This window comes from Perna viridis, chromosome 1, assembly GCF_037379345.1.
Source record: "Perna viridis isolate PV_CMFRI_1.1 ecotype Kerala chromosome 1, ASM3737934v1, whole genome shotgun sequence".
Classification (NCBI taxonomy): domain Eukaryota; kingdom Metazoa; phylum Mollusca; class Bivalvia; order Mytilida; family Mytilidae; genus Perna; species Perna viridis.
The window spans coordinates 10244147-10265427 of NC_142445.1; the positions used below are offsets into that span (position 1 = coordinate 10244147).

Sequence of the window (21281 nt, forward strand, 5' to 3'; positions counted from 1 at the left end):
GTTTTACACACCTGGTCTATTATTTCTTATTAAATGACAAATAAGCAATAAAACTTGCCTAAAGAGTTTAATAATTTTGCTGAAAATGTAAAAGTTTCATTGTCCAGTGTATTGCGAAATGTTGCTCTTTGCTTTTTTGAAAAAAAAAACGGCTTCTCAAAGTAGAATACACTTTTCTACATATCCTTTGCATATGGTACAAATATTTACACACATCTTTGATTTGTTTGTAAGTTGCAGAGTTCCTGAAATTGTCAAAAACGTAACAAAATTTTTATTCACGGTACATAACTTCACAATCAAGCTTCAATACTTGACATGTAACGATCTTTAAACGATTATTTCTGTCGCTCGACTGTTTGACAGGTGAAATTTTCTCTACCGTTAAGGAGTTATAAAAGCAATGTAATTAGCATATTTATTCCAATCTGAATAGCATATGCCTTCTTAGTGCATTATGATTGGCTGTCAACCTTTCACGATGCATATCGTAAACAAGCATGACTACCATATAGAGCCAAATAAAGGCGTCAAACGGTATATCTCATTCATATATTTAAAACAGAAAGAATACGACTATCAAAAGCCCGTATTTACTTTGAATATTGAAATTGACAATCATGGCACGTTGTCGGTTGAATGTTGCCATTTGCAAAGTCAGTGTCGGGTGTCAACTTCACTGAATGAGCGTCTACAAGAAAAAAAAAACGATATTATAATTCAGAAAGTTTTCGATTGGAATTATAAGGATTAAACACTATTTCTAGAACTTATGGAAGTGTAAAATCGGACCAATCACTCACAAATCTAACTAAAAGTCATTTTGTTTTGTGAGTGAATTGTCCAATATTACACATCGATAAAGTCTGAAAAAAACCGTGTTTAATTGTATAAAACTATAAAAAACAACTTTGGTGACTTTTGAATGTAAGTTTTAAAGTATGCTCATACAACATTTTGTCTCAAACCGTCTATCTGTTTGTTTGTAATGTTCAATATGTAGAGAATAATGTAGAAAAAAAACTTCTAGTTTATATTACAAAGGCGTCAACTTAGCAGTATAAAACTAGGAAATCGGTATGTATATGGATTTTCATTGGTGACAATGTTTGCCGTCAATCTGAGTGCAAGTAACCCTTACAGAATTACTGATTATCAGTATCATTCAATTGTTCCAAGAAAATTTAAGGTACCGGTATATCAAATCCTGAAAACAGAATCGAATTAACAAAGAACAAAAAGGAGACCCCAATAAAACACAGAAACGCCAATTAATGGTAACAAAACAAAAACAAAAACGTCAAAAATAAAAAGAAAAGAAAAATTGCACAATTACAACATCCAAAAATATTAGGATACGTAATTTTTACTCGGAAGTCACGTCAGTGGCTTCGAGTATTGTAAGTATAAGAATGACAAAAGGGCTTCCGACAGACAACTTCAAGGACGGAAATGCTTTCTTCAAATTAGTGTGTGATTCTCTTTTAAACTTTAAATATTTCACCGATATCCAATATGAATGATATTTTAAACATTTTAGTGTTAATTTTCAGTAAAATATTATCGAACTGGTTAATTGAGACGCCAAACTATTTTTTTGCGCTTGGCCGCATTGTAATTTAAAAGCCAATACAATTTAACTGGAGTTATCTGTCTTTGGGTGGTGTTGGATTTTAACTATGCCCCATGAACGGTGTTATAATCAAAATCATTTTATCAAGAAGCGTCACAATCAACATCATCAGCTGCCTTTTTTTCAAGTTTAAGGTCTCAAGAACGTAAACAAATGCAATAATCTTATTTTCACGATATTAATGTACATCTTTGTTTTGTTTTGCTACAGGTTGCAAGGGAAATATCGGTTCAACACCAAAACATTCTCAAACCTTGGTCCATGTCATGACCGGCACTCTAGCACTTTGCTTAAAAAATAAACATTGGGAACCTATCTTGCAGGTCGCACGCCAAGCGACTTCCGAGTTTCAGCTCCTTCGGTGCTTTGATTAAAGTTGAAATCCACTAGGGTTATCATCGGTTAAGGTAGGAACATCACACACAAAGTGGTTACCTCTGTCGTTCATCGGGTTAATAATAAAGACCATGGTCTCAAAGTAAATGAAAAATTATCTTTTAAGATGCATATTTACATAACAATAACACTCAATCCTGTAGGTTGCGTTGTAAATTCAGTGTTTTCACGAGGAATCAAGGATACAAAATGAGTACTCGTACCATTCGTAAGATTAAAAGACAAGGCACATGCAACATGATTGAAAACCCGAAATCCATTTGATCCAACAAACAAAAAAAGCAGGTGATCAGGAACTTAGTTTTAGAAAAGTAATTACTTACATTCATAAAGTGGTACAGAGGAGTTTCAGATACAAAATGCATTCCCTTTCCAGCCACTGAAGTTAATAACAAGGTTAATATTGCACAAAATGAAACCCCAAATCTTAAAGAGTATCAGGTAAACCAATTGCTTGATCTTTTGAATCTATGAAGTTGCACAGGAGTTGTTGCAGAATGGGTATCGCTTATAACCACTCTAGGTTGTACGTTTGTTTTAAATCTATTAAAACTTTGAATTTAACAATTTGCTACAGCTGGTGCACACTGGGATAACCTTTCATTGTTATATTAGTTTTATCATTAATTAAAGCTATCAAGGGGCTAAGGAAAAGTTATGGATAAAAATGTGACGGACGAATGACATATGGACAGAAGGACACTGCGGGACATCAGAATAAGTGCAGGATCATCAGAATAGGCGCAGGATCATCAGAATAGGTGCATGTATTTGATGCTTAGGAAGAGTAATCATCGTTTGCATAAGTATCATTTTAATACAACCATTTCCACCAAACTGCTGTATGAAAATTACAGAATCATTTTGCTTTAACCAATACGACCAAATATTTCCAAGAAGTCAAAGAATTGTTGTTGAATAAGTTTTGACAATGATAATCATGTAAGTTTAAGAAAAGCTCTAACTAACATCATACCTGTAATTTCTTGTTCTGTCCCTCGTGGTATATCCTATTTGAGATACTATCCCAGTTACTTTAAAAATTAATTTGAGATAAATACTGTAATCTGATTGGTTAAAATAATTTTGTTATATCTCAACGGTAAAAAAATATTGATAAGCCCCTATTGAGTTAAATTCAGAGTTACTCTTCCCATGTTAAAAGATAAACATATGTTTTAAAATTCATTTATAAGAATTTGCTATGATGAAAATTGTGTCTATTGAAAAATAACAAATTTTCCATGTGCATATTGTTTATTGCACGAAATTTTTCAATAGACAACATTTTTATTATTGCCAATTCATAAATGTGGGGTCAAGTAAAACAAATAATTTAAGTAACATGCAAGGAATAATTCAACAATATGATATTGTTACTAGTACCAGCAATAAGAATTTGGCCATCCATTTGAGAAAAAAAGTATTTAGCATATTCAGATAGCCAGATTTTTTTGGTCTCTAATATAATAGCTAAATTTGTTATTAACCTTGCATTAAAAAAATTCTAGGATTCCACTTTCCCGTTACCCGGGGCAAGTGCATGCAATTTTGGTGTTTGGTTATATATTATGTTCTGTTTTCCCTTTCAAGTAAAAATCTTGAAATTTTGAAGGATTGGTTAAATTTATATTTTAAATATTCGAAAGTAAATCCTTATTTGGAGTTTTCCTGTGAAAATCTGTAATTTTCACAAACCTAGAACACTGATAATTTATAAAGTTATAAAGTTTCATATTTGACAACGTGATATGCTGTTTTTTTAAAGAAAAAAAAATGGCGTTTTATTTGTTACAACATAACTCTCAATGTTGCAGAGAAACAGCATAATAACTGTAACAATAATAATAATAATAATAATAATAATAAATCGACTCAGGTACTAGTCAAGGGAAGACAGTTTTTATTAGTGGCATCAAGCATTCCTTTGTGATATTTTCAGTGAATGGGCTCATCCGTGGCCCAAGTGCCGGTGAGTTTGTCGATGAAATATCGTTCAAATCTACCGAAATGGTTCCTTCCTGGAATAAATATATAAATGTGGGATTATATATCAGATGAAATGATAGTATTCACCCAACAACATACACGGGAAGTGTATCTATTTGTTCCCTTATAACAACATACAGTAGGAAGATTTATACCACTTGTTAACACCTGTGTCATCAGTGAAGATTTGATTTCAAAAACGGTAAGAATTACTTTTTGAACATATTCGGTATATTTAGTTTCCATTTTCCTTTTTGCGGATATCTGCGACACAAAGGAATAGATTGCTAGAAATCATTTATAAACTAATATATGTTTTACATATTTTGAAATTGAAAACGCATAACCACCTTTCCCTACAATAAAACAATTAACAAATTACTCATTTTTCTGATTTATACATTTTATCATATCATTGGAAAATCTATCACACTGTAAAGCTTTTTCCTTATTTTATTTTAAATATTCTATAGTTTTCAGAATTATGGTGGTTTCCGTGTACGTGTGGCTTCCGAAGGACGGAAACGTTGGACATGGTTCACTGGGTCTTAGTGATGGCACATACATAAGCTGGTGGCCGGCAGGAGATAAAAATAAAACATCTGTAACATTTCATTGGGTAACTTTTCATTTGAATGATTATGATTGATAAAACGCACAGCATATAATAGATATTTATAACGATTCATGATTGTTCATAACCGTCTGGATTCGGTGTCCGGTCGAGTCATACGACTTTAAAAATTGGTAGTCACTGCTTTTCCGCTGAGTACGCGGCATACCTAAGAAACAATGATCACTGGCTGGTTTTGTTAAGCAGGGTCTGTTCGATTGGTCAAACGTTCTCGTCCTAAAATGCACGAAACGCCATTGCACGCTAAGCTATAATCAAGCAATAAATCTTTATTGTATGTGGTCCACATTTTGAAGGATTTTTGCAAATGTGTTTTATTTACATACAACTTTCTTTTTAAAGCCATTATATAATCATCATCATCATGCATTTTCTCTCTTTCTCTCTCTCTCATGGAAAGGGGGTGGGGGTGGAGTTTTGGATGAAAGAATATTTGTTTTACAAAAGAAATCTGAATATAGTGGCTGACAAAACCAAATCATGTATCTATCTTATAGAGATTTGTAGATGCTTCAACCTCTCCTTCCTACGACGAAGACTGTGAAGCTGAAGGAAGAGGCGCTGACGACGAGTCCACCATTGAAAAGCTCGACGAAGGAGCAATCAGAAGATGGTGGACTCAGTTTTCTGACCATAGCAAATACCATCTTCTGGGAAACAACTGCTGCACTGTCGTTTTCAAGGCATTGAAGGAAGGAGGAGCTGAACAATATGCATCCATTCCATGGAAAATAGTTGCTAAACCAGACAATCTAAAAGACTATGCTGCAAAACTGCAACTAGCTACACAATAAATAGAGTTTTAACAGAGTGAAAATTAAAGCTATGTAACTAGTATTCATACCATTGAATGAGGTTATTGACTATTTCACAAGTTTTTTGCTAAGTACGTACATGTTTTTACGGTGGTATACTCTATACATTAGCAATTTGGACAAATTGGTCTTTTTATTGGTGTTACAGTTATCAGAAACGTATACTAAGTATATCAATATTTTTCAAATCATAGGTAAAAAATACTATTTTCTATTCATTATTGGTTGTCCCTTTTAACTTTTTATCTATATGTACTGAATGTTGCACGTCTGTAGTGTATAATTAGTTCCATGATAATTAGCTACATATTTTCTGTTTTGACATGAAACTACGCAAATGATTTAACTTGATTATATGCTAGCAATACAAGATTTCCGGCTATGTTTAGGTTTGTGTGTATATTGTGGTTCACAAACTTCCTGACACTAAATATGTAGTCTATACAGTGTTGTCATTATGTATAGGGAAACAGGCTATATACTTATACAGATTATTTACTTAATCATCAACGTGTTTGTGGATTTTCTCTTGATTATAACTACTGAATATCAAAACTTCTATTTATTATATATTTGAAGTGTAGTACCAGAGGAATTTTAAATCGAACTAAATTTTAGTAAAATTTTTACCCAGAAAATTCAGACTAACTTTTAAGAATAAGCAAAAAATGTTGCAACACCATGAAAATAAATATAAACGTGACAATTGAGCACCGCTTATAGCGGACCTCTTTGTATACTGTTAAGAATCACAGTTTATAGCTAGAATAAATAAAGACCCTTGCAAACAACATTTGTTAGAAAAAATTATCAGAATCTTCAGATATTTGGACGATATTTTGGCTCTAAACAACGACGATTTCAGTATTTATACTAAAGATATATATATCCTGTAGAACTGTCTTTGAATAAAGCAAATACTATTAATTTCTGTTTCTTGATTTTAGTATTCATATCAATAATGGTAATCATAATACTAAAATTTACGATAGAAGGGATGATTTTTCATTCCCTATTGTCAACTATCCGTTTTTAGATGGTGACGTCCCCTTGCAACAAACATGCACAAAATTTTTCAATCAATACAAGGAACTCATTATTGAATACAGGTATACGTGTAAACAGTGCGGATATCTCTCACCTTTTATTTTACGGTAATATTCTACACACTTAAAGCGTCATTAATATAGATATGACATTGTTGTCAAATCGTTAATGATAGCATTTTTTGGTATTAACATTGATTTACTCATACGGTCTTTACATAGAAATTAAAACAATATATTTAAGCATTGTTTGGCATTATACGGGTTGTGTCCTTGTTGTATGACATGATAATCGTGTTTCTCTACCCCGCATGGGAAGGAGTAATCAAGGGAACCAAGATTCTAGCGGAAATCAAAAGAATGTAATCCACGGATAAAGACCAGACATGGAAAACAAATACACACAACAAAGAACATAAAATAACCGAAATAGTACACATAAATTAACAAAAATCAATGAGCAACTCGGTCTCCACTACAAACTGGGAGCATGGATCAGCTGCACTGGTAGGAAAAGCGTCTCTGCTATTCTAGAAACACCCGCCTAGTTGCTCATAAAATGTCAAGTCCATGGTAGACGAAAGAGGAAAAGAAAACTATGACATGTTGAACAAATCAGTTTTTATGGTGCAGATGGATACACCGAAACGTCCCACGAGTTCATGATGACGACCATAAAACTTCTGTAGACTTCAATTTTGTACCAATATAACCCTGTTCCAGAATTCTAATTGTAAGAAGGCTACTGCGATACAAAAAGTCGGCGTAGTTACGGCAAGCCCTGGCATAACGTATGAGTTGTGATATGAAAACTCCATACGCAGGCGCTGAAGGGATGTTGCCTCAGATGAAAGGGAAGTTGACAATACGGAATGAAAAGTCATCGCGTTTGTAGTGTAGTTTGGTAAATAGTTTTTCTTTACGATTGTTCTATATGTGTAGGTCAAGATATGATGTTGACTTCACAGGAAGAATTGGATTGATTTTACGTACGATGGGGACATTTTGTAGGTTTAAACTGGTTTGGAGCTGCCATATCAGTTAACGGCTAGAAGTCCTTAGTTTGTACAATTGCGTAACTTATTATCAGTTTCTTTATTTCCGTTGTAACAAGGGATTCGGACCTTTTTGAAATGATTTTAAGGTATGTTTAATTGTGTAATATTTTCCCACAGTGGCCAGATTATTTAGGGGGAGGGTTGTGATCGCGCGAAAGTACTCTAACCCCGTCGCATTTTTTTGCGCCTCTCCCAAGGCAGAAATTTCTGGCGTCTGCATGTCTTGATTCGTTTTCATCTGCAGTTTATTTTTATGTAACTTGTATATATAGGGGCAACTCTTTCGGTGTACCTATGTATTATGATGTTTTTGGGATAGCTGCAGCCTGCCCTGTGGTGTGAGGGTTCCTACGTCGTTCACTGAAGACCAATAGGTGGCCTTAAGCTGACATTTTCATTCCAGTTGTGTTGTTGTCTCTTTGACTTATTTACCATACACATTATTGTTATATTCTATTCACAAGGTTAAACACTATAGTTTTGTGGCATTGAGGTGTTGATTATTTATCCAATGTTCGTTTATTTTCACTGATATTTATAGGATATTCATAGGATATTCATTTGACATTCGTTTGATCAACTACCAACTCTTACCCGTATGTACCAGCATCCCGCTTTTTGCTTTTGTACTTCACTTTCTCCTAAACTACGAAGAAATGTAATAGAAATTAATTTTTTTTAATATTTAAAAAACATTATTAATCTTTTGTTTACAGTCAGTATGTGTCAGGTTACTCCTAAAATAAATCATGATATCACAATTTGTCAGAAATTGGAATTCTAATATCTTCTAAATCTAATAAGGGCTTTATATTGTTGTATGAGGACCCATATCATTTGCCCCGTTGATATGAATTCATTTTTTACGCATAAGTTAACGAAACCTACTTTCGTGTAAACTTGACGACTTTATCCAATTCTTACAAAAGTATAAAATACTAAAATATTGTCAGGTTTTTATGTGCATATTTTATACTCTCAATTTTGTACTCTGACATTTTATGAGAAACTCGGCGGATGTTCCTAGACAAGTAGAGGACGCTTACCTTATCAGTGCATCTGGTCCATACTACAAAGTTGTGTATGTCTGTTTTCTTTGTCTTCTTTTTTCTTCTTCTTGTATTCTTTCGATTTCCGCTAGAATCTTGGTTAACTTGATTACTCTCTTAGATATAATTTTTGATTTTGTTTGCACAAACCAATATCTTAAGTGAAAGTTTTACATCGACGAAGGTAAAACTTGTCACTCAAATTTTAATTTAAACACCGATGATTTTAACTGTTGCTCCTTTGCGATAGATTAAGTGGAAAGAATGAATTCCGACGCCCCGATTTAACGTACGCGGGTTTAAATGCCAGGCGTTCTTGGCACAAATTATTATATTTTGTGATTTTGTGAACTCTCCATTCAAAGATGGCCCGGTCTCGTCATTACAGGAGATTTAAACATCATCGGAAACGAATCTGTCCGTAAGGTTCTTTCTAAAAGTCCCGAGTACCGTGAACCACGCTCCATAAATTGGGAGGACTACGCAAGAAAATGGATAATAAGAGAACAAGAAGACATGTGTGGTCTTTAATTTTGAAACGTACTAAAGTTTTAAGTAAGTCAATGAGTGTCAATGCTTCATCAGTTTTCAAAGACCACGATGTACAAGAACATTGTCTACTGTACATGACAAATTTGTTGTCTGACCAGCAGATAAAGCTCAAAAGAACATTGTTTTTGTCTGCAAAACGTATTACATCCAATGTTTATTATTAGAGGTAGACTAAAAAATAATAGCAGTAATAAGACCCATACTGCAACCGCACCTCAAAAGAAGGGATAGTGAAAAAACATGAATCTGTGCCATTCTCTTTTGGTCTCTCTACCAAAGACGATGATTGTGATCTACCGTCTATATACTGGATTCCTCAACTCCAGAAAAATTCATACAAACAACGCTTAATAGCTTGATCATGGAAATGTACCACCAAACCTCTTTCAAAACGTTTAACTTCTACACGCAAAGCTGTCAAAAACGGTCTCCAGTCCTACCACGACACATGTTACTCCCGTAGCAGTATTAATTCAATATGAAAGAGCCTGAAAAAATTCGAAAGATCATCTGGAAACCCTCGATTCAAGACTATTATTAGAATACAATAGCATTAAATCTTATAATTTTTCATCCCTTTATACTTCTATTCCCCATACTCAGTTAAAAGCCCGAATCAAAAACATTACACATCGTTGTTCCTTCAAAAAAGACGATACACCTAGATACAAATATGTAGTTCTTGGTAGAGATTCCTCATACTTCGTAAGAACGATCCCAAATCATCTTTCAAATATACCGAAGAAGAAGTTTTTAAAATGCTGGAATTTTTTATCGACAAAATGTTTGCCCAGTGTAGTGGACGCGTTTTTCAACAGTCGGCATTCCAATGGGAACAAATTGTTCTCTTCTACTTGCTGACCTATTTCTTCACTCTTATGAGACTGACTTTATAGCTTTTCTGATCCAAAAGATGGAACATCAATTAGTTAGATCCTTTAACCTCAGTTTCCGCTATATAGATGACGTATTATCGTTAAACAATCCTAGTTTCTGGGTTCTGATACATGGCATCTACCCCAAAGAACTTGAGATAAAGGATACTACAGACACTGTGAAGTCAGTTTCATGTCTTGACCTACACATAGAGATCGTTCCTAATGGAAAACTATTGACCAAATTTTACGACAAACGTGATGGCTTTTCATTCCGTATTGTCAACTTTCCTTTCATCTGTGGCAACATCCCTTCAACACCTGGGTATGGAGTTTTCATATCAAAACTCATACGTTGTGCCAGACCTTGCCGTAACTACGCCGACTTTTTGTATCGCGCTAGACTTCGTTACGGCGTCTCTATCTGCACCGTGAGAAATGATTTGTTCAACGCGTCATAGTTTTACTTCCCTATTTCGTCTACCCTGGACTTGACTTTTTAAGATCAACTCGGTGGGTTTTCTAAAAAAGCAGAGGACGCTTACCCTACAGGTGAACCTAGTTCATGCTCCCAGTTTTTAATGGAGTCCATGTTGCTTTTTTACTTTTGTTACTTTGTTTGTATTATTTTGGTTATTTTATGTTCTTTGTTGTGTGTTTGTTTTCCACGTCTGGTCTTTATCCGTGGATTACATTCTTTTGATTTCCCTAGAATCTCTGTTCACTTGATTTCTATTTCACGACTCTAGGCATATATCGCATACCTTACATCGCACTCCTTCACAGACCATACTTGAATGTAGTTAAAATTCATGTTATAATGAACATAATATTTTAAAATCGGTATCACATGCGGTATTAACCCACGACCTTATATCACCCCGTTGACCAGTTGCTCTTGGTTTTAGTTTTCTGACAACACCAAACACCACCTGCTGCAAAAGGAACTGAAAACTTTGTTTTATTTTATTCCATTTCATCTAGTAGCGAAATCAGCCAGTCTACGCTACGAAGCTTGAACAAGATACTCAATAGATATTTCATTATCACTGCAGTGAATTATTTTATACTTTTGCTTCTTGTATTTTTCTTATTGTATTGTCTTTAGCTTAGCATTGTATAGTATTTGTTTATTTTCTGTATTAATCATTAATAACCACTACAGATTGTTTCTTTTTTTATTAGCAGTAATTAAAGAGAATTCCACAAAATGAGCTGTTGATTTTATTGTGTATGTCTGTTTTCCATGTCTGGTCTTTGCTCCTGGATTACATTCTTTTGATTACCGCTATAACATTGGTTCACTTGATTACTCTTTGGTTACCGCTATAACCTTCGTTCCCTTGATTACTCTTTGATTACCGCTGTAAACTTGGTTCCCTTGATTAGTATTTAAAGTAATTTCAACAATTTGTTAAGCACTCAATTAAAAATTATATATATTTTTTGTAAAATGTGGTAAACAATCTTCCTTTACTGTCAGGCATTGACGAAACATTTTTCTGCAGAAAATCGGATAAACAGTCGAAATAGCCAACTAACTATGATAATTATTGAAATCTATATTTTAAAATGAAACACATACACTAATTTAAAGTTTTGACTACTTATTTATTAATAACCGGGAATAGGGCAAATAAGAAAAAAAAAGCTTTAATTTTTTTATATGTTATGTTTTTATCTGATAAAACTACCATTCTGCTTCCCTGAATAATTAGTATTTGTTTATACCGGTATGAATGAGTCGATCAAACAAATTTATATAATAATAACAAAATGTATTAGTTTGAATGGGTTTAAGCAGTGTATATAAAAAATCGCGAAAGAGTTAAATGTTTAAAGTCAGAACTACTAGTTTTAGAGGATTACTTGCTGTTCCCTTACGTGTATGACCAATGGTGACGTCTAGTTGTATGGCTCTTAGATATTTGTTAGATTGTCAATACAATATCATGTTAATTTCCCGAAGGTGGGCCAATTTGTTCCATATTTGACAAAGTGCTTTTGATAGATTTAGCTGAATTTTACAATTATATTTAGTTGAAGTGGGTGGTGTTGTTAACAGAATCGCACAGCCTGTTTTTTCTTCTTCTGGCAAGAGAAAGCCTAAGATGAGGACATCTTTAATTGCATTAGATAGGTTTGAAGTTGTCCCCATTTCCTTCTTTCTTTATTTGAAGAAACCGTCAGTATTCGGAATTTTATTCAATTTTTAATTCTTTTTCTTCCTTTGTGACTTTGGTTTTTGTGTATGTGTTATTTGTCAAGCTTTGTATTATGTTATTCCTTATTTTCTATCTAAAAACTAAATGCGATGATCTAACAAAAATTTACACAAGTATAAAAGTCATGGTTAGTTTTACGAAAAGCTATGAATTCTTTAAATTTCTGTGTGTTGAAAGATGGAAATCAATAAAAGTTATTTTTAAATCCAACTGTTGTTCACGGAACTTCATCTTGTTGTTAAGTAAGTTTTACTTTAAACAAATTGTTGATTAGAACTTTTATTTATCATTATAATATGTTATATTTGGCAACCACTGCTGTAAGTACGTGTGTTTACATGAAGTAAAAAGGTGAAAATATTGTAAGTATTTTCAAAGAATATAATACTCTTTGTATTTGACTTTCAGTTTCGTTTTGTTATGCCTGTTACTCATAATAATTTCATATTAATGTAAAGCGGTATTTCCAGTCAACATTTGACTTCGTCAAACATCTCATTGTATATAGAACATTAACGATTTTAAAAGTTTAAAAGATAGTCAAAAGAAAAACATTCTTCGTTTAGTTTTGGATATTCTGACTTTTCACTGAAAACATTATTTACTATGATAATATCAATCGTTAAGCAATTGAATCATAAAGAAAGAATGTCCATCTTGATCTTGTTTGTTTTAAGCCTAGAAATTTAAGCATCAATTCTGCCTGGGTACAAAAGCGGGGTTAACCATACAAAATATGTATAGGAGTAAGTAAATCTTTTGTTATAGTATAGGATGAGGCATATGCTAGCCATTTAGAATTATTTCTTTTCCAGTTATGGCAGTTATTGTTAAACGAGCATTCTATAATATGTTGATACAATCTATGGTGATTCATATGAATCTCTTCCACCAACTGTTACCACACCCCATTCTGAACACTGCATTGTTGTTATCTGCTAAAATATTAAATTAAAGATTGTTATGTTTCAAATTATCGGCAGATATTCCTCTTGGAAACATGTCAGCAGGATTGTTGGCAAATAGGGCAGCATCTCCGAGTGAACTATTCTATGAGTTTCCTAATTTTAAATAGACGGTTACTTTTACAGACTTAAGCGAATTAGTCGTTACTCCTTAAAGCCACGTGATTAATTCCATGCTATAGCAATATTCTTTCGATTTATTTCCACTGCCATTGAATCTAGTTTTGGTAATATAAGCTTCTATTATGGGACAACTCTGTTTCTAGACACAGTTACAGTTCCCTTTCGATATGAAATACGATAAAGCACCATAACATTCTGCTTGCATCAGTAAAAATGCAAATCCGTGAATAACACGTGGGACATTTATTATTCAGGTTTGCAATTTATCGTCTTATTCCAAGTGTTTCGTTCATAAAATATTAGAAACACTTTACTGCACTTCATACGGTACTTTAACATGGTACCATAGAAATCACTATGCAAGGATAGTTGCCGATAGAGTAAGGCGGACATACCCATTCCAAAACACCGTCGGTCGTCATTATGATCTAATAACCTGATATGACATGTACTTTTCCAATATGATAAACAACTTCAATCTATTAAGAGTTTTTTTTTGTTTTTCATCGCACTTCACCTCAACGTGCAGCACGACGGGTATATAAACAAAAGTCTCTTACTTTCTTGTTTTTCAGAGTTTACCAGTTTTAATGGGTTTATGTTGGTCAATTTTCAATGTACAGTTTTACCTTTTTATGTTGACCACCGATTCTCCCTGTTTGTACCTCCGATACTGATACTTATATATGAATGAAATACAAACCTATTTTTACTATAATAAATTGATCTAAACGTTATTTGTACATCTGTCGTCAGGTATTTACTGTTTCTTAAACGTTTATGTGTAAGTTCTGAGTACTGTCTCATCATCGATTATGAATTAATTTATTTGCAATGTATACTAATATTTAGTATTTACTATTGCAATTTTAATAAAACTATCGAGAGAACCGAGAAAAGTTTGAGAGTATAAAACTATACGAGTGCATTATGACCCTTGAAAGGATAATAAGATAACATTGAAAATTAATTGTTGAGTGCAGCTTAATTTATTAAGGGGTTTATGTGAATCATTCGTTAAAATGACTCAAGAGAGTGATAGTACGTTTTTGATCTCTCAGCATATATTCGTATTAGCAATGAACGTTATCATCGTTGGTAAAGGCGCAACCATTTGTTCTTAATTTTAACTTTCACTGAATTCTATTATGAAAAACCGGGTGAAAATATCGGTCTTACCTCTGCCCTGTGTTAAACGTGAAATTTAAAATATTTAATCTTGCCAATGCAATATGCTTCAATCAACGATTGGTATCGAAATTGGCAAAATGAAGAGATCCATCCTGTATATTTTGGGGGTCCGAAAAACCAGGTAAACAATGTCAATGTACAGACACACCTGGGTTTTGACTTTCAGAATAATGCGAAATGGAATAGCCATGTAAATAAGATCTACAAAAAGGCATGTGACAGACTAAAATTGCTTAAAATGTTGAAGTACCAGATCTTCGGGAAATCTTTGATTAATATATACTTTTCCTTTATTAGACCAGTACTGGAATATGGGGATATTGTTTGGGATAATTGTACACTATATGAATCGAATTTACTCGAGAATGCACAAGTAAAGGCCGGTAGAATCATTACTGGTTTGCGGATCAATTCCGAAAAAACAAAGATGTATGAAGAATTAGGGTGTGAACCATTATATAAGCGCTGTGAGAAGCATAGGCTAATCTTGATGTACAAGGTAGTTAACGGCCTTGCCCCAGAGTATTTATCAAACATTATACAGCCTTATATCTTAAATATACATGATTATAATCTCAGGCAACATGTCAACAGTAATAACATACGTTCGCCTGTTTGTAATACTATGGCATATTCTAAGAGCTTTATACCCTCGACTATTCGACTCTGGAATCAACTTCCTACATCAACAAAAAATAGTCCCTCTGTTGATGTTTTCAGAAAGAGGCTGAATTCAGCCAACCCAGGAGCTCCTGAATACTTCAACACAGGCAACAGAAAAGAGAATATATGGCATTGTTAGTTGAGGTATGAGGCTAGCAATCTGAATCATTTGCAACTTCATCATCTGACTGACAATCCAAACTGTTCACACTGTGGAGACATGATCGAAAATAATTTTCACTATTTTATGTTTTGTCCACATTATCAAATTCAGAGGTGGTCGCTGCAGAACGTTTGTGCTGAACTACAGATCGATTTTAACTTACATAACATACTTCATGGTAATGAACACCTGCCATTTAACAGTAATGTCAAGGTGATGTTAGCTACTCAAAATTTTATTGAGAATACTAAAGGATTTCAGTAGTACACAATTGTTATGTATAATTCTTATAGTGCTGTGCAGGTGGTAATTTTGTTGACAGACTGATGTATATATTGCATTTTCTATTATGTTTAAATATAATTATTTTTTGTTTCATAATAACAAGAAGAAATTTTGATAGACTTTTTCCAAATTATTTCCTTCCTTCGTTTTACATGTATTTAGATGACAAATGTAAAATTTAAAGTTTCAAAGATAAACCAATTTGGCATACATATTTTCACTAAATTCTTATTCTTTTGATTTATGCGATAAACAATTTTAAATTGTAACTTAAAGTAATTAATTATTTATTTTAGAACGATACTAATATTACTTACCATAAAAGATGATAAAATGATTAGCCAACTTCCAAGAGAAACAGAGTTATCTTTCTTTCTATGTATTCTTTTCTAAATGTCTAATATGTTATACATTATGGCATCATGTAAATGCTTTGTATGGAGAGGATATATATATAAGCCTAGCCTGCTATCCAATCGGATGGAGAGGATATATATAGGCCTAGTCTGCTATCCAATCCTATGGAGAGGATATATATAGGCCTACCCTGCTATCCAATCCTATGGAGAGGATATATATAGGCCTACCCTGCTATCCAATCCTATTCATAATTTATGCATAAAATATGTTTAAAACAAATATAATTATAATTGTGTCTATAACACAATGTTCAAGATCTTTGTTAACTTTACTTTCATGCACACTCAGTTTATCGGTATCGTTGTGCAATCCTTTAGACTTATATATATCGAACGATGTTAGAACTGTCAAATTGTTTAGTATATATATACATCAAATAAGACTAAACACATCCGCTAGCACTGGGGAGATGTTTTTAGCATCAAAGTGTTTCAACCCACCGTCTGTACATAGAATTTATCCATCGATATAATGTATCAATATCTATCAATATCTATCATGATGCCAGTGTGTTGTTTGTCGTCTATTGGGTTTGTGTTTTGTTGAATTAAAAAAAAATTCTTAGCGTTTGGGTTTAATTTTTATTAAATAATACAAAGTATGCGATAAATCAACTTTGTAAACCGTATAAACCGTAAAAAAAAAACAAAAAAAAAAACTAAAAACAATAAAAACAAAACAAAACAAAAACAAAAAAAACAACAAAAAAACAAAAACAAAAACAAAACAAATGATATTGAATACCGGTGTTCAACCGGTAGTGTCACAAAACAAATATAGAATTCTTAAATATAAGAATAAGTCACACACAACACCATAGAACTAAACATAAAAACAGTAATGAAAAGTTTAAAACAAACTCAAAACTTGGTTTGTACGCATGTGATCCGGATTGTTGAGTGGTTTTAGCTTCTTTTAAAACACTTGCTAAGGTGCTCGTTTCAAAAAGTCTGCTTAACAATTGGAAATTAATAATTCAGAGCGGTCAGTTAGGTCATAATCAAGACTTAAACAAATGAACAGAACTTATCGGTTTAGCTTTTGTGTCAGTCTCTGAAACTTACCGTGAAAATCGATTAAATGACTGAAGTTGGTGCGTTTCTTTTTGAGTTATATTAAAATTAAACAGTCATCAAAACAAGAATCAGTAATAAGAGATCAATTACAAGTATATAGCAGAAGTTGAAATTTAGGGTCAGTTTGTGTTCCTTTCTGTTATATGTGGATGAAACATGCTTCATATGTTTCGTGTATAAATCAGCCATCCAAAGCTATTGAAACTTCGGAATCCTGTTTAATTTGTTGTCTACAATCGGCCCTTTGATAAAGAAGACATTTGGGTACAACAAATCACTTTTTTGATATCTTTTTTAGGTACATTTCATTAAGAGAGGAAGACAAACTAACTTTATAAAGCTACATTCAAAATATTGGTATATATTTTTGTTTATGAGATAAAATCCTTTAATAGATAATCGTAAATGTTAGTTTTACGAAAACTATGAATTCATAGACATTTACGAATCTTCACATTATATCAGTGCGTGAAAAAACTTATTTTTAAAAATTCTGGAAAACCCATTTGAGGAACAGTAAGTTTCATTTGATTTCAAGGTAAGAGTTACTTAAGCAATTATGGTGACTATAACTTCATTCCTTAGATAACATTAAATAAGATTTTTTGTATGTTCAAGCTTTGTTGTAAATAGATACTTGAATATGAAAGTATAATACGCTCTTTTAGACTTTATTTAGAAAATAGAAACTATTGTGTTTTACTTTCAGTTTCGTTTTGGTTTGCTTTGATGTCACAATGTTAAGTATCAGTCTTTGTAAGAATCATGCGAGTTCTGTAATATGTGATACATCTAAAAAAGGCTACATATTTTTATTTTTAATACATTTTGTATTTACTTGCTTTATAGGGTTATATCATAAAATTTATAATTATTTATTCAAATTCGCCTGCTCTTAGGAGATAATCTTCATTGAAGATTTAACAGTTTCTATTGTACTTTAGTGTCATTTACAGTTATCTCCTTTAATTTTGAATTCTACAGTGCATTCTCTATAACTTTTATCTCCTACGAACTTAAATTATAAGAAAAAACACATATTAATAACACATTTAACAAAATATAAAAAACCTTAAAAAATATGTAAGCTTTCCATCCATGAATCACATTTTGCATGATTCTTAGCTGGATTACTTCTTAAGTACTGTTTTCATTGTCCTGTTATTCTTTTTTTCTATTAACAGAGTTATGTCATGTATCTTTATGTGTTATATTACGGTAAAAGCTAGGAACAGGATATCCATAATCAAGGGATAAAACACTACAAATAATACAAATTAACTAGAAAGGATACATACAGAAACTAAAGATTAAATGAACAACCTAGATACCACATAAACAGGGAGTATGGGCCAGGTGCACCGGTAGAGTAAGCGTCCGCTGTTTTCCTAGAAACATGCGTCGAGTGTTTGATGACCACTATAACTATCACAGATCAAAATTATTCTTGTGGTAGCATAGTATTGTTCTACTAGTATTTTAAGCACGTTTAAATAAATCCGTATAGCTTCGGCAGGTTCTGGAATAATGTATAAGCTGTGATTTAAAAAAAAACCATACAGAAGGATTGAAATAAATTCGGCCACAGAAAAATGGGTCTTTGAAATGTTTGAGCTTGGATGGTTAAATCCACCATTTCAAACTATACCATTACCTTTATTCCAACTTTTAGGTTTTTTGCCGATTATCATACTTTAGACTTTCCATTTTGACTATTATTTTTGACTATTGCCTAGAAGTTATCCATTTTGGAAATTCTGTTAACATCCTTCATTTACTAATGTGCCTAAATCTTCCTATAGTTTGTTGTCAAGAGTTTAGTCGCCAGCAGTACTTCATATTGATATTGTCCCAATGCAGTGTTTCTACATTCGACTTTGATTAAAGTTTTGATGTTCATCAGTATCAAATTTACGAGTTTCAGCATTGTTAATTGGTAAAATCGAATACTGTTTGACAAATTCTTATATGACATACATTTAAGTATCATTGAAATTTTTTGTCGTTTGCGATGGTCTAAGGATTCTTCGTTCAGGGAGATTTTATACTTTGTTTTATAAATTAAAACAAACGTTTTATTTTTGGTCTGAAATAATAATTGTGTGGTGAAATTTCATTTCATTTTATATAAGTTTGTCAATTTTTCATTGTAAAATGTATATAACAAATATGAGGTACTTAAGCTAATCAGTTATGTTTATGTCCTGTTTTATTCCTATATTATCATGTGTGCATTTGATTCCTTCTGGCACGCATGGATAGTTCATTCAAGAATGTACTTTAACATAGAAAACCATTTTCCATCTTAGTGACTACAGTAAAATCGGTCTAAATCGAACTTTGAAAAGCTCGAAAACCCTGCAATCAGACACTTTTTAAGTCTCTTTATATCTGTTGTATTTTGAATCTGATAAACCGAACATAAACATAAACCACAGAAAGTCCACACGCCTACCATCCAGATAGATTCGTTTAAATGTACGTCCGGATTAATTTAATGACTTAACTGAAATGTCCATTTCTCGAAAACGATGCTTTTAGTTAGAATTGTTACTCATAACGTATTTTAGTCCATTTACAAACAACATCATTCCGCAGGTAAGATTCTGATTATTGTTTTGATATAGAGCCACAATTGATGTTGAAATGATTTTTTTTTATATAATCAACCCCAGCTACAACTATAAGTTTGTACACTTGTATGTGGTTAAATGACACGAGTATATAATCATCATCAATAAAAACTGATGTCATTCTTCACTTTTGGTTTTGTTAGGCTTCGATTTATAAAACTGTATTTTATTCATATCTATTCCATTTAATCCAAATGGTTGAAGTCTCGTATATCTCGAATTTGTAGAAATATGACATTATCTGTGTATGTGTGGCTTCAAAAAGATGGGAATGTTGGGCATGGTTCTCTGGAACTTGGAGATGGTACATACATAAGTTGGTGGCCTGCAGAAGACAAAAGCAAAACATCTATTACATTTCATTGGGTACGATTTACATTCTCATTTTCATTCTTCCATTATGACTTAATTTCAGACAATACAATGTATTTGAAAAGTCTGCTTATTTCATTAAACTTTTGTGTACTCTTGTATAATATACATGCATAAGCATGACACTGTTTGTTAAATAGTGCAAATGTCCAGTTTTTTCCCTTTTTCAGTAGGCAAAAAGTAAAATACAATTTTTTAATGATGATATCTATAATTCATATTTTCCACGGCAATTTTTCAGATACAAAATTTTATTAATTTTTCATCATCATCAGAATGGCTTACTCTTTTGCAGACATCTGTAGAAGCTTCTACATCACCATCATATCGTGACGACTGCGAAGCAGAGGGAAGAAGTGCCAATTATGAGTTCACTATATCAAAGTTGGACGATGCAGCGATTAAAAGATGGTGGGTTCAGTTTTCTGACAGCAGCAAATACCATCTTCTTGGAAACAACTGTTGCAATGTTGTTTTCAAAGCCTTGAAGGAAGGAGGAGCCGACAAATTCGTGTCGATTCCATGGACGTTCGTGGCTACACCAGATAATTTGAAAGATTATTCGATGAAGCTTCAACAGGCAACACAATAAAATGTTTCAAACATTACTCTTCTCTCATAAACCAGCAAAGATATAATTATATAGATAAGATCACTGACTTGACATAAAACTAATACATGGATATGGCTAAGAACCGCGGGAAAATGCGAGGCAGTGCCGTGCATTTCACCTGTAAGAGCCGAATTATTTGTTTTCATTATTTAGTTAATAAACATGTATAAAATTTAAGTGAATTGTTTTTTTGAAATTTATACAAATTGAACTCACTTTTTGGCATTTTTTTCATCACTACAGAAGTTTTACGGTCGTCATCACGAACTCATGGATCGTAACGGTGTATCCATCGACACCATGACAACTGCTTTGTACCAGATGTCATAGTTTTCCTTTCCTCTTTCGTCTACTCTGGACGACTTTTTATGAGCAACTCGGCGGGTGTTTCTAGAAAAGCAGAGGACGCTTACCCTACCGGTGCACCTGATCCATGCTCCCAGTTTCTAGTGAAGTTCGAGTACCTCATTTACGTTTGTTATCTTGTATGTATAATTTTGGTTAT

General features: G+C 32.8%; 2 protein-coding genes across 3 annotated transcripts; both read left to right on the forward strand.

Moving 5' to 3' along the window:
- Positions 1 to 4068: 4068 nt before the first annotated feature.
- LOC148627180 (uncharacterized) lies at positions 4069 to 6394 on the forward strand. 2 transcript variants are annotated; one of them, XM_088569341.1, is made up of 3 exons: positions 4069 to 4220; positions 4492 to 4637; positions 5150 to 6394. In XM_088569341.1, exons 2-3 carry the CDS (start codon positions 4503 to 4505, stop codon positions 5444 to 5446), a joined length of 432 nt encoding a protein of 143 aa, XP_088425467.1. In that variant the 5' UTR covers positions 4069 to 4220; positions 4492 to 4502; the 3' UTR covers positions 5447 to 6394. The 2 variants fall into 2 exon arrangements, with proteins under 2 accessions (XP_088425467.1, XP_088425475.1); XM_088569349.1 differs by having other exon boundaries at positions 4073 to 4220; positions 4499 to 4637.
- A 1237-nt stretch (positions 6395 to 7631) lies between these two features.
- LOC148627181 (uncharacterized) lies at positions 7632 to 20953 on the forward strand. The gene is made up of 3 exons (XM_088569328.1): positions 7632 to 7657; positions 20019 to 20157; positions 20459 to 20953. The coding sequence occupies exons 1-3, from the start codon at positions 7647 to 7649 to the stop codon at positions 20753 to 20755; spliced, it is 447 nt and encodes a 148-aa protein (XP_088425454.1). The 5' UTR covers positions 7632 to 7646; the 3' UTR covers positions 20756 to 20953.
- The last annotated feature ends 328 nt before the right edge of the window (positions 20954 to 21281 follow it).